Consider the following 25,151-nt stretch of genomic DNA (forward strand, 5'->3'; position numbering starts at 1 on the left):
CCTTGGCCTATCTGACCTATCCTCATGAGTGCCAGTTTCTTCAAATCGTTTGATGTTCTTGGCCACAGCCGTTACAGACACTTGCAAAGTTCTTGCAATTTGTCTTAAAGATGGACCTTCATTTCTTAAAGTAATTACAGACAATAAGTTAGCTTTCCTTTCTCTCATACAGGATCGTCTTCAGTTTTACACAATATTAATAAATAAATAAATCAGATGGTTTGATAATAGTATTTTAAAGCATAGGCCTGCAATGTATTTCTAAAGTAGCCTACTTTGACACATTTGGGTCTACCCCGAGAACAGTTCAAATTCGTCTCACTTTTAGATAAAGCAATGAAAATTCAGGTTAGTAATTCAAAGTACTTTCACTTTGACATATCAGATCTTCTGGTGTTGGGTCTTCTTTTAGACATCAGCTTGGGGTAAAGTGAAGGTCATTCGCAAGACAACCCCAACGTTTAACAATAAAATATAATATATATATATATATATATATATATATATATACTATAACATATTTATTGTTTTTAAACTCATCTCAGAAAGAAAGTTCAATTGTTTTTTTCTTCTTCGATTGTTGATGAATTAATGCTGTATTTGAATAAAAAATGAAGTATTAAAAAGTATTATCAGATAAGGATCTGTTCTTTGTGTTTCTCCCAGGCTGTGGTTTTGTGGTTTCATACGCGGTTCAGTGGTGATGCTGAATTCAGTACAGTCACTGTTGTTTAAGACAGCCAAGCTCTGACACATCCTTTTGGAAGATTTCATCAATGACCACAGAGGCTCTTCTGACAGTAAACAAACTGCAAACCATTTCCTTTCCATGTTAAAAGGCAGTTTCACAACAGGACCCAATTCTAGTAAAACTAGTTTCACGTGAAATATAAAATATCAAAAATATCCTTGTTCTTTCAGTGGTTCTGCGACAGAAGTCTGCAAACAGCACCACAAAATGATTCAGACATCTACTGCAAACAGCAGTATCTATTGTTCTTTTAATGTGTTTTTTTTCTATTGACTCACTTTAATCCTCTTGTTATTGGCCCATATTATAAGTTACTAAGTTGTGTGAAGGCCTATTGTTATATTACTAAGCAACAGCGCCATCTAGTGCTGTATTCCAAGCAGCAGACAATTAATTGTAATCCACAGTGGCAGACCACTAGATGGCGCTGGCTTTTCAAAGACACTTTGGCTGGTCCAGCCTATGTTACAGGTATTAATAGTAAGCAACCAGAACTAAAGAGCCACTCCTGAACTCCTTAACAAAGACTTAATAAAAAACACAGCATAAATTAACTGACTAAATGAACTAAAAACTAAATCAGGAGGAGGCAGAAATTGCTTTAAGTGTAGTGTAGATTCATGTCTTAAAATGAAAATACACTTTTTTTTTTTAAAACTACAGATTCATGATCTGTCTAGCGAATGGGTGCGCATGGCATGGGCAATGTACAGAATTAATTTGTCAGCCACAATCACTTTAAGAAGAAATTCTATGAATAAAGAAAATGTAAAGATGCTGTAACAATGTTGTGCCACCAGGGGGCAACAAGTTCTAAAAGCTGCACTCCTCTCCAACAAGTATTATTGGGACAGAAGACTCATACCACATCAAGAAATGCTCTTATAGCCTGACAGGTTCACAACTCGGTGTCTCTTGGCCGTCCTGCTGTTATAGGGGGTGAAAAATGAAGACCACCGTCCTACACCTAGACAATGGATAGTGGATGGTGTTTACAAGTCTTGGTTGGTTTTAAATACGCCTCCACTGCACAGAGCTGCACACTGTTTAACAATATATTTCTCATCCCTCCACTTTTACTGGAATGCTCACCTGCATCGAGATCGGGGGGGGGGGGGGGGGGGGGGTCCTAGTAATGATGTTGCTGGTTTTAAGAAACGTAATTATAAAGTGTTGGTTAGAACCTTTAATGGGGGGGTCAACGATAATGTTACCAGCGCTATTAAGAGACAAGAGGATGGATTGTAAAGCCTTGGTTCAAATTCCTTTTTAAAGAGAGGGGAGGGGAGGGGGGGGGGGGGGGGGGCAACGATAATGTTGCTAGTGCTAATAGAATTTAAGATAATGCATCTGAAAGGGCTGTTTTTATGTCCGCTAAACCAGAACGAGCAATGGCATCGAGCCCTGCCATCAGTAAGCAGCTGCCCCTGCTTCGCTCATCTCATTCATGTATCACTGCGACACACTACAGGCACAGCTGGGTGGCTCTTGTCCAGAATGTTACCTCTGCAAAAAGGTGCTAAAAGGTCACTCTGATCCAATTTCTGTCCTTTTTTTTTTTTTTTTTTTTTTTTTTTTTTTTTTTTACAGTCGATGCCTAATATACTTTGGGGGGAGAAAAGCTTCATACAGCTAACTCAGCAGAATACATGAATGTACTTGACTTTCTTCATGAAGGGCTACTGCTAACAAAAAAAATTAAAAAACGAATGCTTCTATATTTTCATATATTCATTACCCCCTCTCCTGATCATTGTGGATATGAAGTCATTTTCCACAACCGTTTTTATGAGCCTGATCCTATAAGTGCTTCTTGTTTTCTTCAAGGAATACAACCCTGAATTTAACTTGAATATAAGAGCCTTCCTTTCTCCTTCTCTGCTTCAACAGCACAGGGAGGCTGCTCAGAGAGTAGAAGAACCTCCCTTTCTCCTTCTCTGCTTCGCCAGCACAGAGGCAGGCTGGTCAGACAGTACAAGAGCCTCCCTTTCTCTCTCTCTGCTCCACCAGCATAGAGCAGAGGGAGGCTGGTCAGAGAGTTTGAGCATCCCTATCTTTCCCCTGCTCCACCAGCACAGACGGAGGCTATTCACTCTCCAATTCCATTCTCCTGTTTCACCCTTTCCTCCATCACTACCCCACCCTATCTCGCTCTCCTTTTTTCCCTTCCTCCTACTTACTCACTCCCCCCTCCTCTCACATCACTCTTGCCCACCCCTTCTTTCCTCGACTCCCCCTCTGCTCTTTCTTTCCCCCTCCCCATCCTTCTCGCTCTCTCCCTCCCTTTTCCATTGCCCCCTCCCCCTCCTCCTCCTCCTCCTCTCTCCCCTTCAGCTCACCTCCAGCCAGTCTGCATTCACTCTCTGAAGCAGGAAGATCACATCTCCAGCCCGAAAACTCAGCTCCAGCTTCCCGGTCCCATTGAAATCGAACATCGCCTGCAAGGTAAGACAGACACACACAGGGAGAGAGCGAGAGGGTGAGGAGCTTCTCATTCACAGAGCTGCTAATTCAGGCTATGTTACTAGCAGGCTGTGCCGGGACACTACAGCAAAAAAGCACAGCGAGACAGAGAGAAAGACTGCAGCTGAATGCTAATACAGAAAGCTAAACCATTGGGACCAAAAACTGTTCAGGATAGTGTTCTGGTTTTTTTAAGCATTCCAACTGCAGAAACCACTAATAACCCAGTAATATTTAAATCCCCCAGAATTCAGTTTCTATGCAGCTACAATCTAAATTAATTTCATTAAGGTCTGAATTAATTTAAGTAGCGAGGAGCAGGCAATAGAAAATACACAGCTTTACAAACCTTCAACGCTAACTTAAGAGTACCCTACAGTTTCTGTGCCTTCTATTGAAAAATAATAAACGCTGGGCACACATGTTCATATTAATATACTCAGTGACAGTAGTTTACCGGTCTGCTGTTTTGAGTGGAGCTCTCTTTCCTATACTACTACAGCGCTCTGCGGTTTGAGTTCTTTCCCAGACTTTATAGAACTCTTAATCCCTTCAGCTCCACAAGGAATCGAGCGCTCGCGGTTCAAACGGTTTCTTCTTAAAACACATTTGAGAGTGACTCAAGCGTCACCAGGAGGAAACTGACAATCTTGATGAGCGGCTCCAACCTGTCACTAACTGTAAACCATGCTTGGTGCACCTCAACGCAAAAATAAGAACGCTTGCATCGTTTTTATTTGACATCTGTCCCTTGTTTAAAGGTTTGGCAAAATCGTAGGATGCAACTGATTACAATAATGTTTATTAATATGATTTGTACTGGAACCCTACAATATATTCAGCTGATCTAAACGGTGTTCGATTATTACTGCAATCATTCAAAAAGGACTCTTCAATGAACACTGAACCCTTGCTGTATTTCTCGAGGTTTTCTTTTTGAATGGCAGAGGTATTAAAAACATGCTTAGATCAATTGACATCAGAAAACAGTAAATGCACAAAGCATGCAGTGCCCTCGTGCTGTGCGGGTCTTCATGCAAACTGGCTAATCTTAAGCGTTTATTACCTTGTTATGAGGAGAAGGGAGGTGGGAATCAGTGGCACAGCTGATAGATGTATTTGATCATCATTTGGTCATGACTAATGCAGTGCTAATGATTAGCTGTTATTGAACATTTTAGATCAGCACTTAAATATTATTACAGCGTGAAACTAAACCTTAAAATCAGCGCTCCTGTATGCGCAATACCGAGAAACCCTCTGAAATTAGCCTAGAAACCGAAGTTTTCATTAATGCTTCCATATTTAATATTCAACATCCTCCATTAGCGACGGACATGTTTTAGAGTCGGTCACAGACACACTGCCGACCTAGGAAGCGAAACAGCAACAGACTTCCTGAAAGCAAGTCAAGCAAACTGAGAACATTCTTTAGTAGCCGAGCGGTTTTAAATTGCAGAAAGAGTTTTTTGTTTTCTTTCTTTTCATTCTGGAGTTTTGTGTTTGCTTATTTCAGTAAAGGGCTTTGTGTAAATAATCACTGGAGACTCAGACGCTCCATCTGGACGTCCTACCTGTTCGGTTGAGGGGAAAAGCAGCTGCTGATTGGCCAGCTGCGGGTCCCTAACCAGCCAGAGGGGGTGTCCCAGTGGAGAGTCTCAAGATAAAAGGGTCAAGCTTACACACCCGGGGCCGCTAAGAGGTTCCGAACTCCAGGAGTAAGGAGTGGAAACCGCGATGGCCGTGTGTGTGATCTGGGAGGCAGGCTCGAGGGACGCTGCAGTCGATCAGTGCAGGCACTGCATTGAGGGAAAGAGCTCACTTGAGGGTCACACCCACTCCCCTGTGTAGTATTTGTCAGCTGGTATTAAATCAATCAAAACACACCTATTGATTAACAAGCAACGCTGCCCTTCCCTCACCTTCACAACGGAGCACCAATCAATCGGCAATTAACCTCCACAGTGTTTGAAAAGCCAATTGGGAGCCAATTTTCCTCTTGTGGGGAGGGGGGGGGGGTATTTTTACTGCCGTGTCGAGGCCTAAACTCAATTAAAATCTGTTACACAGCTAGCAAATGCAATGAATTCATCACATTAATGCCCGGCTCCACAGCGGAGACTGGGATTCGTATTTATGGAGTTTAAATCAGAGGTTTCATATACATGTTTCATTTACGAATGCACGCACCTCTGCGATGTAAATCAGCCCTTGTAATGCAGACAAAATACACTGAGCATTTACTGTTACTGCAGTTTCTTTCTTCTTTGTGATTTCTCATTCCCATTCTCTTTTTAGAATAGATTTAAAACGGGTTTCAAATAATAAAAAAAAAAAAAAAATTTTAACAAGTGTGAGGATCTCTGTAGTGAGAAAGCGGTCAAGGAATGTAGTTGCTGTTTGAAGTGTCCCAGAATCCTCCTCTGCTGTGTTTATAAGAAGCGCATCGCGTCACCTGTGCAGTCCCGTTTCTTTCATACTTTTATTCACACATACCAGGTAAATCAACTTTCCTTTTACTCACATTTGCCGGGAGAAAGAGAGTGTTTCTTTGAAACGTTACAGTGTATCGAATTCTCGCTCCCTCCTGCAACAAAGAGGAGTTCTCTTTCTCCTGGCAAGCGCTGCCAAGTAAATGTTGAGAAATGCATTCCCCAGTTGATTTGTGACTCGTGATGTGGGAATAAAAATCTCATAGGTGTCAGCGACACGTTTAACGATATAATGCTGTGATACGGACAGCACTGTGCCCAGCACAGGTAATGCAATGTGGCTCTTGTAAACCTGACACTCCTAGTTCCTAATTCAGTTCCTTAAGGCAATATTGCAGAAGATAAATAAACAAAATCATTAAAATAGACCCACACATGGCACTTGCAGTAATGAAAAATAATGATTAAAAATGACTCGGTCAGTTGTGATTAAATATCTAACCCGCTGTTCGACACTTTCACTGAGCTGAATGAACTGCTTTGAGTCCTTGTATTAGCATTGGCCAACACTGCACAGCAGCAAGAAGCCTCACAGTATATAGGGACACCATTGCAGGTGGAAAGAAGGGGGCGGCTTGAGAGAACAATGTTTATACACAATCGAATCGAACTTAAACATACTGGGTACAGCCAACATACTTGCAGCCACTTCATTAGAAATCTTATATTTTGGGGGGTGGTGGAGCATTAAAGCTGCATTCAGTAAAAGTCATTAAATAAATGTTATATAGTGCCGCTGCCCTGTGTGCAGGAGTACAGCGAGGCTCTACCCAGCACGCAGCAGGCAATGACAGCCAAGTACACTAGATCAGAACTTCATATAGACGTGTTCGCTTGTTGCTGTATTTATCAGAGTTTTATCAGTGTCGTCAAGTGAGCATTGTCTTGTGTGGAGGACAGTGCAGCAGGCAATGACAGCGCACTAGATTGCTTTATACAGACACCGTGTTGGGTAGCTGCTGTAGCTCTACAGAGGGTTTTACAGTGTTATATTAGTGGGATCCTGCCAGCATTGCCCTGTGTAGTGTACAGTACAGTACAGCAAGGCTCTGCCCAGCACACAGCAGGCAATGCCAGTGCACTAGAACTTTACGTAGACAATTTAGGTAGAAGAGATCGCTCATTTTGGTTTTATAGTTTAAGGCCATGCATTGCTGTGTACAGGGCAGAATGTTTTTAGTTTACTGAAAAATTCCAGGGTTTTACAAAAGCAAGACAAACACTCCTTTGGTGCTGTGCCACATACTGTTACTAGTGCAGATGATGCAGTTTGTGCTAATACTCTATACTGGGGGTCAAACAGACTGCAGCAGGGCGATCCTGCAGCTACTGAACTACAGTCTTCAAAGGCGGCAGACACAGAAATCCCTAAAAGGACTCTCTTCACTTCAAAGCTGCTAAAAGAGAGCTAACCCAGGCTTTAGAGGGTCTCTCTGTATTACATTACTGCTCCCCCCCTGTATTGAGTTGAGAATCTTTTAGTTCAGCTTTTTAATTATTTATTAAGGACACGCAAACAATTAACTGCAACACTGCAGAGCAGGAGTCAAACTCAGCTCCTGGAGGAACGCAGTGTCTCCGGGCTTTCCTTCCACCCGAGCTCTCAATTACTTCATTGGTCTAATTTTTGGATTAACTGGACATATTTAACACTTCTCTTCAGGGGGCAAAATGTGTCAGAGGTCGCGTATCTTGAATCAAGTGCATTTTTAAAGCCATCAACTGTAAAAGACCTTGAAAAATATGAAATGTGTCAAATTCAACAAATAATTAGATCAATGATGTTAATTGCGTGCTTAGGTTGGAATGAAAACCAGAAGACCCTGAGGCCCTCGAGGACTGGAGTCTGACACTCCTGCTGTACAGCAATGTTAATTCATGAGTTGCACTGGGTGCAGCTGGACTATTGGAGAGGAGGTGAACTGCTTTACATAAGGTAGTAGTGATTTTCCACCTATACAGTTTTCTTTGATGTGCAAGTCAAAAACACAAGCATAAATCATCAGAAGAAAAGGGGGAGCAATGATCGTGTTGCGAGTGCTAATAAGAGGTAAGAGAATGGATCTGAAAGCCTTAGCTAGCAATGCTTTAACCTGAGAAAGGGATCCCAGTCTAACTCCAGTGTATCACCCTGGAGAAACACCAGCTCACAGATCCAGTAGCAGATTACAGCATTACCAGTGCACTGCACAATGCATTTGAAAAGTTTAACACAGCAGTTACCTTACTACAGCAAACTGTGGCACTGACATGGTATCCTGGTACTGTACCGGACTGCAGGATTACCAGCTGTGGGTACAGGTTGCTCACCCCATTGTGATCCCGTTGGTCTGTCCAGATATGATCCCACTACTGTAGCAGCATTCCGCCAATGGCAAACTTAATCCCACTGCAGCTGCCCTACACTTGCACTGCCATTGCCCCTTAAAATAATACAGAAGCATTGCCATTGTAGTGTCACTGTCTGTCTGTCTGCCACTCAAGATGATTTAGGAAGATTTTCTGTTTACTAACTCATAGCTGCCACAGTTGCAGATGGGACGGAAATAACAGCAATCACTTTCTAAAATACACCTTTTCCATTTGAAAAAGTGTTTGAAAAAGGACATTCAAGCCTGGTGCAGAATAAGAAGAAACATCACTATAGAATGATAGAAAATGCACAAAGAGATACATGCAGATGGGACAGCCCTTTACTTATCCCACTACCTTCTACTTTACAGTTACTTTTTTATTTAATTTGAGTGAAGCTAGGAGTCTCAGTGGGGTCAAACCAGCTGCAATAACCCTGCCGTTTGGCATTTATTGATCTGTCACTATATCATACACACACAGACAGGGTCCTGCAGAATGCAGCTGGACACCAGTGCAGTTAAATATGTTTTTGTGTTGGAGAAGATCGGTAAGAGATCTGTTTAGCTTTGCAGTTTACTGAGTCACTGATAACAGTATTGGCGCTTTGCTGCAGGACACTGAGCTACATGACTGGGGTGCTAATGCTGCGAGTCAGGCTGCCAAGGTGTGCGTCTTTGTCTGTGGGACACTGCAGATTACCAAGGGCTTCAGTTGCCTAAGGGTATTCTGTTTGTGTGTGTGTTTGTGTGTGTGTGTATGCGAGCCTGCATGTGTGTGCGTGAGTATGAGCCTGCATGTGCGTGTCTGTGTGTGTGTACATGTGCGTATACATGGGTGCGTGTGTGTGTGTGATGGGGGGGGGGTTGCGTGTGGATTGTATTTATCTATATGTCGCAAGGTCATTAATGCTGTGTGTGCGTGATACAGGGTGAGTTTAACACAGATTTGGTGGGTGTGTGTGTGTGTGTGATGTGAGTAACACAGATCTGAACTGGCTCTAGATACAGGGTGGTGATCGTGTGTGTGTGAACTGCAGCTCTGATACAGGGTGAGGGGAACTGCAGCTCTAGATACAGGGTGTAACACAGATCTGAACTGGTCATTATAATTTCACTTCTGCAAGTCATGCTTCATTTAAACGCAGCATGTGATTTGAACTCAGCTCTTACAGGGTGAGATTTGAACTGCAGCTCTAGATACAGGGTGAGTAACACAGATCTGAACTGCAGCTCTAGATACAGGGTGAGTTTAACACAGATCTGAACTGCAGCTCTAGATACAGGGTGAGCTCACTTTCGAGAACTTACAGGGTGAGTTTAACACATATCTGAACTGCAGCTCTAGATACAGGGTGAGTTTAACACAGAGATTTGAACTGCAGCTCTAGATACAGGGTGAGTAACACAGATCTAACACAGTGAGTGAACTGCAGCTCACAGGGTGAGTAACACAGCTCTGAACTGCAGCTCTAGATACAGGGTGAGTTTAACACAGATCTGAACTGCAGCTCTAGATACAGGGTGAGTAACACAGATCTGAACTGCAGCTCTAGATACAGGGTGAGTTTAACACAGAGATTTGAACTGCAGCTCTAGATACAGGGTGAGTAACACATATCTGAACTGCAGCTCTAGATACAGGGTGAGTAACACAGCTCTGAACTGCAGCTCTAGATACAGGGTGAGTAACACAGATCTGAACTGCAGCTCTAGATACAGGGTGAGTTTAATTATTTACTGGGATCTTTAACTAAGAGATTACTCAAAATTTGAAAATGCATGTACCTCAGCTCTAGGAGATGAGAGAAGATCTTGTTTCACTTTTGTAGTTTTGCTGTGGAAAGAAAGAAAGGAAAAAAAAATCATTTAAAAATGATTTTAAACTTTCATTTTTATTTCCCAGACATGTTTTGAAGTTAGCGGATTAATTAAAGACAGGGGACTGTCCGTAAACGACATTCACATATCAATCTCACAATCGTGTAGGAACTCGTCCATGCTAACTGAAACGTTCAGCAATTCTGAATGCATGAGAAGCTCGGAGACAGTGAATTCATTCTGTTCGTGCTTTACTTGGTTTATTATTTAGTTTCTTTCTCTGTTACCTCAGTAATGGGGATCCAAGGCTGTATTTCTTACTGTTTGAAGTGTAAGCCATCCAGTTTAGGGCTGCCACACATCACTTAAGTCATTTAGCAGATGCTTTTATTCAGAGCGACTTACAGACCAGGGGGTGAACTATGCATCATCAACAGCTGCTGCTGAGTCACTTACAATAAGACATCGGTTTTACACATGCTGCAGTTTCTTCGAGGGCCACACAAGACTTCTGCTGCCTTATGACCAGAGCTGATACACACCAGAGCTGACAATGATGCAATGTCACATGGAACTATTTCTATTAAACTGTATTTTACACATAGCTATTAAACGATTTCCTCTTTTCCAGTGCAATTGCAGTTTTCCCATGGTTATACTGTGGTTTACCATGTTATGAATATGCTTTACCATACCTCTCTGTGCTTTGCAATGCTTCCCCATGCTTTAGTGTTCACTGTGCCTCATTACACTATGCTGTGCTTTTACTATGGGGCACTTTCATAAGGGTTCCTCTGTAATGAAATCGCTGCACGTGTAGATTTGACAACAATTCATTTTTTTGTAGAACATGTATTAATCAGCACTTAAGCACATCTAACTAGAAAAATATCTATTGGATTTCTATACAGACTTCCTTCAGTACAAACTTTGTATAGAAATATGTTCTATTCGTACAAACGACTGATCGTGCATTGACCACTCCGCAATTATTAATAAACAAGCCAGGCATCCTCATCACCTAACTGGGGGTCTTCGTGGATCTCATTTAAAATACATATTTCAATCGTTACCTCTAAATCACACACCCGGTACAGCCTGAGTCTGAATCCATTATTATTATTTATTTATTTTTTATGTCATAGTCACCAATCAATTTTACCCCGTTTTTTTCCCAGTTTGGAAGGTCCAATTGTATTCAGGCTCAGCTCACCGCTACTACCCCTGCAGTGACTCGGGAGCGGCGAAGACGAACACGCTGTCCTCCGAAGCGTGTGCCGTCAGCCGACCGCTTCTGTGGGCCTACCATGCAGCCAGCCCAGAGCTACAGCTTAGGAGGACAACGCAGCTCTGGGTAGCTTACATGCAGGCCCACAAGTGCCTGGCCAGTCTACAGGGGTTCCTGGTGAGCCGAGGACACGCTGGCCGAGCTAAGCCCCCCCTCCTGGGTGGCGATCGGCCAATTGTGCGCCATCCCCTGGGAGCTCCCATCCACGGTCAGCAGTGGAATAGCCTGGACTCGAACCGGCGACGTCCAGACCATAGGGCGCATCCTGCACTCCACGCGGAGCACCTTACTGGATGCGCCTATCGGGAGCCCCTTCACTTCATTTTTAGATTCTCTCGTGCCCTGATGGAGCACTGTCACATGACCTGTTTGGTGAAGCAGTGTTGTGGAGGAGGGGCCTGGCGCTCAGGCTGGGCCTCAGGAAGCACTCACTCTGAGGGTGAGGGGGGTGGTTCACTCACACTCTGAGGGTGAAGGGGGGTGGGCCACCCCCAAAAAAGTGTGAGACTCCCACCTCCCAGCGTGGGGGTCGCAAGCGTCGCAGGCTCGGGGACCTGCTTGCGAACGACTCGCCTGGAGAAAGGACCATCCTTTATCAAGTCCTAGTTTAGCAGGTCCGTGGGAAGGTCCAGCCGCACGCTACTCCGTGTAAGGTTAAACAGGTGGGGAGGCACAGGAGCTTCTGAAAAACAGAGACAGAGAGGGGTGAGAGGGGGCTAGGAAGAGTGGTGAGAGAGGAGGATACCATAATTCAGCAGAGAACAGGTAGGAGGAACAGGAGCTTCTGAAAGAGAGAGAGAGAGAGGGAGGGAAAGGGGGAAATGGGAGAAGAGAGAGAATGAGGGGGAGAAGTCAGGAAAGCACAGAAGTGTCTGAAACACAGAGAGAGTAGGAGGAGGGAGTGAGGAGACAGAGAGAGGGGGAATTGCAAGAACATTTAGAAATAGTAAAAGAATCTAAAAGACTTCTGTCCTTTCATTTTTGTTTCTTTTAGTAATTTAAATTCAGCCCGACTGAGTGTTTAAGACTCAATAAAGTTACGGAAGACTTCGCAAACGTAGCAGAACACGAGCTAGACAAATAAGAAACATTTTACAACAAGAATACTTCAGCCCATGAATTAATATTTCATTATCATGCAATAATGAAAACCTGAGAACGTCTCGCTCATAGAACAACTCGGGAAAGAGAACAGAGGTGGAGGGAGAGAAGGTGTGTGTGAGAAATTGCATCAGCGAGAAAACATTTACATTCTATGAGAGATGGTCAACCGGCCAGATTCAATTATCTTATAGAGAGGGGTCTTACACCATAAGTGAAAAGGGTCGGTATTCAATCAAAGTCTGCAGCACGGCCAAAGACACACACTAGCTAATCCTGGTTTTCATTTTGATTTAATATGGGTTAACTGTATAAAATGAACTTACAATAGACGAGAGGAGGGGAGAGAAAAGGAAAGAGCAGGAGAGCAGTGGGGAGCCAGTATAGATCACACTGTGCAGAACAGCTTCAAACATGAAAGGACTGCTGCAGGCTCCTGTACCGGGACACTGGCAGAGCCCACAAACTGCAGCTTGAGTTGAAAACACAAACCAGTGTCACGGAATATTCATTCCCCCTTGGAATTAATAGCCATTCCCCCTAGGAACCAACATACAGGAATATTTATATCCCCTTTTTTTTTTTAAACAAAGTAATATTTCTTTGCATACAGGTCATATCCATGCCCTGACCCGTGCACTGTCCAATCCCCTCTGACAGGTCCAGTCTCGCCTACAAATACATGAGAACGGCCGGCATTACACATGCATCATTTACACACAAATTAGATCAATAACAAACATTCATGTAAAGGTTAACAAATTCAGGGAGCCCATATTTGTTTACGCTGGAGCCCAGAGAGGCCCAGCTCTGTCAGCTGTGCTACAGTGGAGAGTTTGAGACACATTCCATCCTCTGAAACCAGAGAGAAATATTATGGCAGCGAAAGAGGAGTTTCTTGATCAAAGGATGAGAATTGTGTTTGAGGAGAAGAAAGAAACAGAAGAAATCTCTGAACAATACACTGCAGCTTGCAGCCTCCTCACACACACACAGTACCAGTCAAAAGTTTGAGTACACTTGCTGCAAACCAGGTTTTTTTCATAATTGACAATGTTTTACGTCATATATGTTTCTGTAAATACTTGAAAATGAAAGCACATGTTACAATATGCAAAACAAAACATAATGAGTATCAAAGCAATGTTTAAGACAATTGCAAATTGTCTCTACATCTTGGATTCCTCAAAATAGCCACCCTTTGCCTTAATAACAGCCTCACAAACACGAGGCATTCAGGTAACAAGTTTCAACAGGAAATCACCCGACATGTCTTCCCAGCTCTTCTGCAGCAATTCCCAGAGATGCAGGGCACTTGTGGGTAGCTTTGCTTTGACTCTTCTGTCCAGTTCGTCCCATACAAGTTCTATGGGATTGAGGTCTGGAGACTGGGCAGGCCAGGTCATTAGATTGAGTTGTCCTTCACTTTCCTTCTTTGCCAGATAGTTCTTGCACAACTTTGAGGTGTGTTTCGGCTCATTATCTTGCTGAAGAATGAAGGACTGCCCAACTAGCCGTAATCCTGATGGAATGGCATGCCTCTGAAGTATGCTATGATAGCCATGCTGGTTGCGCTTGCCATAGACTTGGTAAAGATCACCAACTCTGTCACCAGCAAAGCAGCCCCAGACCATGACACTGCCTCCTCCACGCTTGACAGTGGGAACCACACATGCAGAACTCATGCACTCACCATCTCTGCGTCTTACAAATACTCGGCGGTTGGACCCAGATATTTCAAATTTTGACTCATCGGTCCATAAGACCGTCTTCCCCTCCTCAAACGTCCAGTTTCTGTGTTTTTTGGCCCAGGCAAGTCTCTTCCTCTTATTCTGCACGCTTAACAATGGTTTCTTTGCAGCAATTCTTCCAGTTAGGCCAGCTTCACGCAATCTCCTCTGAACAGTTGATGTTGAAACATCTGTACTTCTAGTAGCATTTAGCTGAGCTTGTATTTCAGGGGCAGTTAATTGCCGGTTTCGCAGACTTGTGACTCAAACGAACTTGTTCTCCGATTCTGAGGTCACCCTTGGCTTGCCTGACCTTGTTCGGTCCTCATGAGTGCCAGTTTCTTCAAATCGTTTGATGGTCTTGGCCACAGCCGTTACAGACACTTGCAAAGTTCTTGCGATTTGTCTTAAAGATGGACCTTCATTTCTTAAAGTAATTACAGACTTTTTTCTTTGCTTAACTGAGTGTATTTAGCCATTTTCTGCTCCCTTACTCACGAATGACAAACTTGTGCCTATGCTACCTATATTTATAGTAATCATGGACCCTCACCTGTTAACAATAATTGGTGACAAAAGGTTAATTAGGTAACATGCTCGTTAACTCAGAGAACATCTAACAAAGACACTTTTATACTTAGGCCAGTGTTCTAACACCGTGTTATACACATTCCAGACTTTTAACTGACTTGGGCTTCAGACTGAAATCCCCTTGCTTTGGGCGACCATTTCATTGAAATTGACAAGATTTACATTTTCATTTAAAAATTACATTTTTGAATGCAATTCACTTATGATTATCAGCTTATATAAGTACACGTATCACATAATGAAATATTAAGTGTTTATAGACAAGTTTATACAGTTAAAAGCATAGATAATCATGAAAAACCTGGTTTCTAGAAGGTGTACTCAAACTTTGGACTGGTACTGTATATACATACATATATCTGTATGTTTGCTGTATTAAATTTGGCAATGCTTCTAAGCCTAGGAGAAAGACAGAATGAAAAATGCCTTTTTTCTATTTTTAAAGAGCAGATATCTTTCAGAGAACATGTAACTCTACCCTATCAATCTATATTCCTCTACAGAAAAGCGTGGCACGAGTTTACGAGGAACAGCTCCAACTCTGTAAAATAATAGCTGGGTATTTATAGAAGCCTGCAGATTCAAACAATAAGATAACTGGATGCAGCAAGAAAAGAGGAGAAGGTCATTTATCTGGCTGCTCTTTCACTGCCTGTACAACTGATCTTCAACGGCAACGCAAACACAGTGGCGCTACAATGGCCATGCTATGGTTTTGTATTACACAACGGCAGCTAAGGTATAGCACAATTACAATGAGATGAAGCTGCCACTGGGAGAATGGGACCACAATATGCTACCTACAGTATTATTAATTAGTCATTTTAATCAATCTTTATTTGTGTACAGCGCCTTTAACAAGGGCCGCCACAAAACACTTCACATGAAGATAAAAGAAATCAAGAATTAACAGTTATTGCAATAAAAACAAGAGCAATACCCAGAAAATAGTTGAAATAAACAGTCAAATAGTGCTAAACAGTGAAAACAGTAAACATGCCGTACAGAGACGAGAGAATCACTTTAGACAACTGGAAACACCAGACTTTAAAAATGTGTTTTTTTAATCGAGATTTTAAAATATTACAGTACTGGGCATGTCACTCCAGAATTTCAGCGCAATGTAGCTGAAGCATCTCCCATCTGAGTGTTTTTCAGAATAATGGGTACAGAAAGTAACCTGGCATCCTCAGATCAGAGGCCATTTAGATCCTTATAGGTTAATACCTACCCTAAACCGGACAGGAAGCCAATGTAGAGATGCCAGCACGGGAGTTGGTCTCATCTCTTAGTCCTAGTTAAAACTCTGCAGCAGCATTCTGTGCAGTTTTTTTTTTGTTTTTACATTTTGAATGTGACAGGATGGCGTGTGTGGTGACGTCAGACCAGAAAAGAACCCTGCACTGGCACAACGCCTCAAATGTCTAGGTCAAAAACGTCACATAACTTTCTTTATTTTTGCTCTGAAAAGGCAAAATCAGATGAGTGTATATTCTTGTGTTGTTCCTGAGGTCCCAATATCATTGATTCTGTTTGTCTAAATTTGGATAAAATGCTTTTATCCAAAGAGACTAGGGGGAGAACTATGCACTAACAACTACTACTACTGCTGCAGAGTCATTTACAATAGGACCTCGGTTTTATGTCTCATTTGAAGGATGGAGCACAAACAGTTAAGTGACTTGCTCAGGGTCACACACAGCGAGTCAGGGGCTGAGCTGGGATTTGAACCAGGGACCTCCTGGCAGCAAGCCCCTTTCCTTAACCACTGGACCACAAAGACATGTTTACCCTTCCCAAATGATCTGCAATGGCAGACAGACAGAAGGACAGTGGGACTGCAATGGTAATGCAGACAGGCAGGTAGGGGCACTGCAATTGCAATGGTTCTGTATTATACCAAGGGGCAACGGTAGCACAAGTATAGGGCAGCTACAATGGGATGAGGCTGGTAGAATGGGACCACACTGTGCCACATCTTCAATGTCAGACAGACAGACAGACAGTATTACACAATGGCAGCAAAAGTATAGGGTTATTTCAGCATGGACCAGAATACAAGAGCTGTTTGATTGTGAGAAAATACCACAAAAAAATCAAATTCACGTTTAACATAATGCATGCCGATTTCATATTGAAACACCTAAGAAGTGCTGTTAACAAATTTCAGATAAGTGAGTGGCACGGTTGTGTTAGATGCATGTACTGGACGCTCTGTGTAACACACTGACCTTCATGTACGAGTTGAGCTCTGGGATTCTCTTCTCTGCAATCTCCTGCTTATTCCCCATGAAAACCTTCCCTGAAAAAACACAAGCAGCCGTCAACTCAGCGGCAGCAGCAACGCCCCTGTACTGAAACCTTTGCAGAAGCATCTTAATAAAACATATAAATAATGAAGCAACTTCGTAAAAAGACAACCCTACTAAAAGGAAGTGAATAGTTCCTAGTGAAATGATATCGGGGAATACCCACTGCCAGGTCTAGATAACTGGTGTGTTGAGTTTACTAGACCTATTTACACATCTGCAATGCTGAAATAATATTGATCAGCGCTCCTTTAAAGGGAAGGGCCAGTGATCCTGTTAATAAAGCTAATAAGAGGTGAGAGAATGGGTTTTAAAGATGGTCAGCGCTCCTTTAAAGGGAGGGGCCAGTGATCCTGTTAATAAAGCTAATAAGAGGTGAGAGAATGGGTTTTAAAGATGGTCAGCGCTCCTTTAAAGGGAGGGGCCAGTGATCCTGTTAATAAAGCTAATAAGAGGTGAGAGAATGGGTTTTAAAGATGGTCAGCGCTCCTTTAAAGGGAGGGGCCAGTGATCCTGTTAATAAAGCTAATAAGAGGTGAGAGAATGGATTTTAAAGATGGTCAGCGCTCCTTTAAAGGGAGGGGCCAGTGATCCTGTTAATAAAGCTAATAAGAGGTGAGAGAATGGATTTTAAAGATGGTCAGCGCTCCTTTAAAGGGAGGGGCCAGTGATCCTGTTAATAAAGCTAATAAGAGGTGAGAGAATGGATTTTAAAGATGGTCAGCGCTCCTTTAAAGGGAGGGGCCAGTGATCCTGTTAATAAAGCTAATAAGAGGTGAGAGAATGGATCCTGTTAATTTTAAAGATGGTCAGCGCAGTGCCTGTTAATAAAGCTAATAAGAGGTGAGAGAATGGATTTTAAAGATGGTCAGCGTTCCTTTACAATAATAAAGCTGTAATAAGAGGTGAGAGAATGGATTTTAAAAAGTCGGAAAAAGAAAAGAAAGACAGAGCTAGAGAGAGAATTAATACACTGGTGCCCCCTGCTGGCAAACATGCAGTTATTATAAAGGGAATCACCCCCATTTAAAAACAGACCATTATATTTGAAAGCATCTTTGATCACCTATTTCGTTTTCCAACTTCCGTTGCAATTCAAAAACTTGTACAGTGAAAATGTCCCACGCTTTGTCCATAGTTACACTTTGGATTTATCATAGTTTGCGTTACCATACCTGCTTGTGTTTAGCTGTGCTTACCTATGCTTTAATGCGCTTTATTACATGCTTTCTCTGTGCTTTATTACACTTTGCTATGCTTTCCTGTGCTTTGTCATGCTTTCTCTATGCTATTACACTTGACTATGCTTTTCTGTTGTTCCCTGTGCTTTGCCATGCTTTCTCTGTGCTTTATTACACTTTGCTGTGCTTTGATGTGCTTTGTCATGCTTTCTCTGTACACTTTGCTATGCTTTCACTGTGGTTCCCTGTGCTTTGCCATGCTTTCCCTGCTTCCCTGTGCTTTCTCTATGCTTTATTACACTTTGCTATGCTTTCTGTGGTTCCCTGTGCTTTGCCATGCTTTATTACACTTTGCTATGCTTTCCTGTGGTTCCCTGTGCTTTGCCATGCTTTATTACACTTTGCTATGCTTTCCTGTGGTTCCCTGTGCTTTGCCATGCTTTATTACACTTTGCTATGCTTTCCTGTGGTTCCCTGTGCTTTGCCATGCTTTATTACACTTTGCTATGCTTTCCTGTGGTTCCCTGTGCTTTGCCATGCTTTATTACACTTTGCTATGCTTTCCTGTGGTTCCCTGTGCTTTGCCATGCTTTATTACACTTTGCTATGCTTTCCTGTGGTTCCCTGTGCTTTGCCATGCTTTATTACACTTTGCTATGCTTTTACTACTTTTATTTTTTTGCTCTAGCTCAGGGGTGCCCAGTCCTGGTCCTGGAGGCCGGTGTCCCTCCTGGTTTTGTTCCAACTGTACACTAAATTGCTTTTAAGGACCAGTTAAGCTTCTAATAAGTGCTTGATTTGTCCAATTAAGTAACTTAGGGGACACTTGGAACAAAATCCAGCAGGACACCTGCCCTCCGGGACCAGAATTGGGCAGACCTGATCTAGCCAATGTAGAGTGCACAGCATTGGCACTAGCACAGAAAATGCATCTAGGGGGCGCTGCTGAATTCCAAACAGTTACCTGGAAGAGGGGGGAGCTGACAAGTATAGCGGCCTGTCTGGTTTTCAGAGGAGAATTTCTCCAGCAGCTTCTCATTCAAGGTGAAGAATCTGCTGTAGCGCCGGTATATGAAGTACTTCCTCCCTCCTTTAGTTTTCACCTCAATGACAAACTCCTGCAGAGAAAAGAACCAACACTGAGAAACTGCTCCAAGCATGTGTGACATCAGACCGCTTCACCCAACTGTAAGGGGAACTCTACTCCATCTAAGCTACGGCCAAAAGTTTAGCATCCCCCTACAGAATGACTAATGCCGTTCATAAAGTCGAATGAAACCTGCTGAATAATGTTACGTTAACACTGAATTATACACCGCTTTGCTGTTATCCATACACTAAGAAAAACTGACATTTAAAAACGTGACATCTCGAAATCTAACATGAACTGCTAGTACGGCTTCTGGCAGTCTTGAGCAATATGAATTACATTCCCCTTAGCTAAACAGGTCTCAACTGTGCAGTTTTGAAAGAAACACTTTTTTTTTTTTTCATTTTAAACCATAATATCTGGTACTACTCTTAGTTTCTATGCCTTATTCTCAGAGTATCTGTTTGTACTTCCTTTATCATTTCACCTCAGCAGTGTCTTCTGGTCAACAGGGGTAAGCATGTCAGTCAACAGGGGAAGCAGCTGATTGGTTATTAACAGGAAATAAGCCAGTGACTGTTGGGAACACATTTTTTAGTTATTTTAAATTCTAAGTTTAACCTTTTTATGATGTTTTCAATCGTTCTAATTGGTTCTCGTTTCAATTACTCAGACATAGCACAGGTTAAAGTGACTCTGATTTCAGGAGCTGCTCTTCTGTTCTGGTTGCCTGCCATGGACATGTGTACGGTAATGTAGGCGAGATCAGCCATAAGGTAGGCATGAGCAAGTGTAACAGAGCGGTGTGCTGAGTGCGAACCAGCGTCCCTGCACAGCACAAACAAGCATCTTAACCGCTATGCAAAAGAGCTGAGCCCGTCTGCATTCCTGAGCTTTTACCCTCATCTCTGACAGGGGATAGAATCTGTAACGGCTGTGCATCACATAACACTGAACAAGGTCACAAGAAAAGTTTGGGAACAAGAAAAGGCCATTCGGCCCATCAAGACTCATCCCTTATTAGCGCACGATCCTCCCCAACTGGAGGAATCTAATTTAAAAACACAGAATCTAGTCTTTTTAAATGTCGCCAGTGTGTTAGCTCTTACTACAGCCATCCGTCATGTATCGGGCCGTCACATTTCCATCTGAAAGGTTTATCCGCCATGATCAATCTCTTCAGCGACGTTAGTTCATTGTTGAACACAGAAGATTAGTTCAGACTGTAGATCCCGTCAAAGTTTTCGTACACTGTGTTGTATGTGCTCCGTGTGCAACCATTGCTGGTAGTGTCAAGTGAGATGTTCAGTGCGTTGATATGTAAATAAATCCTGTTCACCTGCAGGGGGGGGCGTGTCAACTCGAACCTCCATCTGGATCTCCCGTCTGTCACTCAGCAGCGAATGCACGCACCCACACGGCCATTAACACCCTGAATCTTTCTAAACAAGGGATTTAGGGGAGCTCCCTAATAAAAGCTAAATCTCAAAACAATAATTGTGTGAACATAGTAATTGTTAAAGCTGTGTATAATGGTATTTAAAAGAGGATTCACTTATCAGGCTTTTTACAGATCCACCCTTACTCTGGTCCCACCGCAGTCGGACACGCGATGGATTACTGTGCTTCACACAGTAGGCTATTCCACGTATTGCAAAAAAAGTGCTTGCTACCTCCTGCAAACTTCCTTTCACCGCCCGTTAAGCACCAGCACACTGCAGACTGGCACTGCCAGAAAAACAGAAGGCAAAGCGACACTTCCAGGGTTCAGATACACAGCTGTACAAAACAGTGACTATTAAAAGAGAGAGACTCACATAGTACGCAGAGAATCCTGTCCTCTCTTCGATGTCTGCAATGGCAGCAGAGATGGGAATTTCATCGGGCAGCTGATCGAAGTCACTGCAGAGAAACAAGAAAACACAATGAGACTCTTTCAGGGCACAGCGTGCCAGACAGCACACTTTAGTGCCTTACTTTTTACACTGTGGGGCAGGCAAAAACGTAAAAGCAGAACTAAAAGCTCATTATTTACAATATGTGCAGAGTTCTCTGCAAATGGAACTAAAGGGTTACAACAGATTGTTGAGAAGACACACAAAGGAGGGCTGGAGGACGTGACATTCTGTGTTGTGGTAATATCAGCCCGAGCAGAAATGAACAGACCAAGGCTGAAGTCTGCGGTCCATTCAACGCTGCGAGTGGCGATATAACCACCACACAGACCTGTAACTATGATATACTGCTTTCTTATTAACACGCACGTTAAGAATCCAGCTCTCTCTGTTTTACAGCTGTCGCCGACCTGTGCTTTGCTCCACTGTCAATGTCATTAAAAAGAGGATAGGGCTGATGAAGAGAATATTCTTTTGGTTTGCTGTTTATTTGTTCGTAAAGCGCCCTGGGATTTGCACATGAAGGGCGCTATAGAAATCAAATCAGTGTTGTATGTTAAAGCATAATGTCTTTTCACAAGAGCCTTCTCTCAGGATTTCTGGTATAAACCTCAGCTGAACCTGTTTACATGGTGGCTGCACTGGCCCACACTGCCTCCCTACAGTGAGCGAGACTGTGGGGGTGCTTGCTTAGAATTGTTTATCTCGGTTTTTACAGTAACTACAGGAGAAAAGTGACCCAGAGACAGTTGTTCTCAACCAGTCTTACAAAAACAGGTCTCACTACATTGTGACTGGAAAGATTTCAAAGCTGCTAAACTACTGGAGACTGAGTTAGAGCACAAGAACACAAGAAAGTTTACAAACGAGAGGAGGCCATTCGGCCCATCTTGCTCGTTTGGTCGTTAGTTGCTTATTGATCCCAGAATCTCATCAAGCAGCTTCTTGAAGGATCCCAGGGTGTCAACAACATTACTGGGGAGTTGGTTCCAGACCCTCACAATATAGTTAAAGAGCTCACATTTAAAAAAAAAAAAAAAAAAAAAAAAAAAAAAATAGATGATTTGGAAAAAATTACCTTAAATGAGCAAAATTCTACAAGTGGGCCTACATAGGATTTAATACACATGGGAAAAAAAAATGTGACTGAGGACAGACAAGTTTATTACTACCAATATAACACTATGGTAGTTCCATTCAAGGTAAAACAACTGCCTTGGGAAATACAGCATGCTTTGCCATCACTTGTACGCAAAATTTATGGGTTTAAAAAAAAAAAATCTGCATTCCCTATAATTATATTTCTTTATTGTGCCTGAAATCCCGCCAGGTTTTGTTTGTTCATTGAACTGATTATGACCTCTGCGCTGAAACACTTAGTGGCGCAGTTAATATCTTCGCGTTGTACCCTGTGTGTTACCAGACGCGCAGCTCCTGATACCACCCTAACCTGTAACACGGTGGCGGTGCTTCTTACCAAGGCTTATTTCAATGTACTTTATTATTATTATTATTATTATTATTATTATTATTATTATTGTTATTAACTATCATTATAACCTGAAAGTGAAAGTGCTGGTTTGTTTTAGAGTTCTTTACAAAACTAAATTCAACTTTATTTATTTTTTTTTTTTTCCCGGTAGCTTACTAGAAAAATAATATAAAACTCACTGAAGTTTGACGTTTCAGATAACGCGTACATAGTCTCCCCTTATAATGTTTACACATATGCACGGTCACTTTGCAATGCATCCTTGCTTTTCCCTTGGGAAAACATATACATTGTTTTTATGATCTATTTATGTATGTATGTATGTATGTATTTGGTTTAATAGCTTAGCATGTTTCGCTTCCTCGTACGTTGCTAGGATTTTACTATGGGAAACGTTTATAAGGGTTGTCTTGTAAAAGCATAAATAAATAAACTGGACTTCTCACACTCACCTTTCATCTCGAAGTTGTCGAGGAAGAGACATCTTTCCGAGAGCAAGCTGTCGCCGCCAAACAGCAGGACGACACCGGAGCCAAAACGCAGAGAGAAGCGACCCCGCTTCCTAAACCATCAGGGAAGTGAAAGCTGCACAAAGCAGGGAGGGGTGTGCGAAACATCAGCCTGGTCGTTCGTTGCGGTTTTGTGCAATAACTCGACACATTTTTAAAAAGGAAACAGAAAAACCAGTTTGAAGTTGCACGCTTTAACTTCGTTTGCATCACCAGCCTTGCAAAATACGGGGTTAAACAGTCTTTAGAGCGAGAATGTCAAACGTTAACATCTACAAAACGTTAAGCAAACGCTTCCCCCCTTTTTTTTTTCTTTCTTTTTTTTCTTTTTAAATTGCAACCGTGGTTAAGCAAATTGGGAACAAGAGCTAATGTAATGGCAATGCGCTCCATTTCACTCGCAATCGTCTCTCTTTGCAACGCAACGTGTACTGGAGGAGTCGTGGATAAAGAGACTGCTGCCATTGCCAGTATCCGTTTCCCTCTATTAAATCTCGAAAGATTTGTATACGACTCCTTCATATCAGAGCATGGGAAGAAAACACACACGCCAGATTGCTGTCGCATAAGCACAACCAGTTGCTTTTCAGTTACCCGGAGCCAGGCAGGCTGCAATGCTTACTGGCAGGGGCATTTCACCAGACATAAGGAACTATTGCATTGTTAATGCAATTGGAAACTCGTGTGGGAGCAGTCCGATTGGTTAGCTTGACTCAAGCCCTGATTCACCCAGTCACTGTGGGATGTGGGCAGAGGGGGGGGGCTGTTTCAGCACAGTAACAGGAAGTTCAAATATGGTTCAAAACGATATCGCCTCACACAATTTTATCTCGTTGGGAAGCCCACTGTGATCTGCCGCTTTTTGAAACAGCCTGTTACACCAGTCAGTGTGACATGCCTTTAAAAGCAGTTACAATGTCGACAGAGTATCACTAACTCTGGCTTAGGCATTTATTCACAGAAGTGTGCCGACCTCAGAATCCCCACCCATGTACTTTTACCACATTCTGTCCAGCTGTCTTGCCTTTCTATTACCTTGCTGTAGTGTTTGTCCAGGAACACAAGCATACCTGCCACCGCTGTAAATACAATTTGAAAGCTCTCAGTATGAGGAAGCAGATATGTATAATTGTCACAGAGGTACACAGCAAAACAAATGCGGAGGCAGAAACAAGTAAGAGAGCTTGGGGGTCTGTGGGAGGGTAGTGGGTGGAGCTTTTGGGAAGGACCAGAAATGACAGCACACAGGAGCCAGAAATGGAGATTAGTCCTTAGAGCCCTGTACCATCAATGGTATCAGGGCAGGGTTTTATTTTACAAAAAACAATAAAAATAGAACAGTCCAGTATTGCAAAAAATAAACAAGAAAACCACCTGGCATACCAGCAATGGTAAACTCAGGTTTGAAATAAAAAGAGTAAACAAAAAATGTCACGGTTACAAAATAAATAACAACAAAGGAAGCACTGGGTTTCGTTGTGGTACTGCGGTGGGTTTCCTCTCACCGCTTCTTAGCTCCCTTTCACAGATTAATGGCCAGTCCTCGGTTCCTCACTCCGGTAATCCAGCACAGTGTCCATAGTTTTCAAGCTTCTGTGAATAACAGCAGTGAATGAAAGCAACACAACAAGCACAGCATCTGTTTTCAGTTCAGCCCAGGGAGAGCAAAAGGCAAAACCATACTGCTTAAACACTGCCAAGTCCCACCCCTGCAATCAGCACGCTGCCACACGTCAGCCAATCAACGAGAACAGCACTGCTGATTGCAATGATGGGACCCGACGGCCTCATGGTCCTACCTTGGGCCAAGACGGCTGCCTGACCCGGAACTTCCTGCATGGTCAGAGTTCAGCCTCCTGATCCAATCACGGTCAACCCTACACAGCGCTGCCGGTGGTTGGGAGGGCAAATTACGACAGGGACTCCTTCCAGTCCTGTCACAGGGTCCCATTAAGCCCCCCGCAGCAGTAGAACCGCATTACTGTGTCCTGACTCACACTTTCATATTATTATTATTATTATCGTTATTTACTTATTTATTTATTTGGCAGACACCTTTATCCAAGGTGACTTGCAGGTGTTACAGG

At 42.8% G+C, this 25,151-nt stretch overlaps 1 protein-coding gene across 1 annotated transcript; it reads right to left on the bottom strand.

The window, feature by feature from the left end:
- Window positions 1-2,028: 2,028 nt before the first annotated feature.
- ncf4 (neutrophil cytosolic factor 4) lies at window positions 2,029-23,707 on the bottom strand. The gene is made up of 8 exons (XM_041237794.1): window positions 23,008-23,707; window positions 20,986-21,070; window positions 19,043-19,196; window positions 16,820-16,890; window positions 11,810-11,848; window positions 11,532-11,599; window positions 9,846-9,894; window positions 2,029-3,189 (listed from the first exon to the last, which is right to left on the bottom strand). The coding sequence occupies exons 1-8, from the start codon at window positions 23,037-23,039 to the stop codon at window positions 3,082-3,084; spliced, it is 606 nt and encodes a 201-aa protein (XP_041093728.1). The 5' UTR covers window positions 23,040-23,707; the 3' UTR covers window positions 2,029-3,081.
- Window positions 23,708-25,151: the final 1,444 nt, after the last annotated feature.

This window comes from Polyodon spathula, chromosome 46 (genome assembly GCF_017654505.1).
Source record: "Polyodon spathula isolate WHYD16114869_AA chromosome 46, ASM1765450v1, whole genome shotgun sequence".
Lineage (NCBI taxonomy): Eukaryota > Metazoa > Chordata > Actinopteri > Acipenseriformes > Polyodontidae > Polyodon > Polyodon spathula.

Coding starts and splice junctions, on each gene's coding strand:
- ncf4 (XM_041237794.1), bottom strand. CDS start 23,039: ATGTCTCTTCCTCGACAACTTCGAGATGAAAG. Junction 19,197..20,985: donor CAGGATTCTCTGCGTACTAT/GTGAGTCTCTCT, acceptor TTTTCTCTGCAG/GAGTTTGTCATTGAGGTGAA. Junction 16,891..19,042: donor TCAGCTCCCCCCTCTTCCAG/GTAACTGTTTGG, acceptor GTGTTTTTTCAG/GGAAGGTTTTCATGGGGAAT.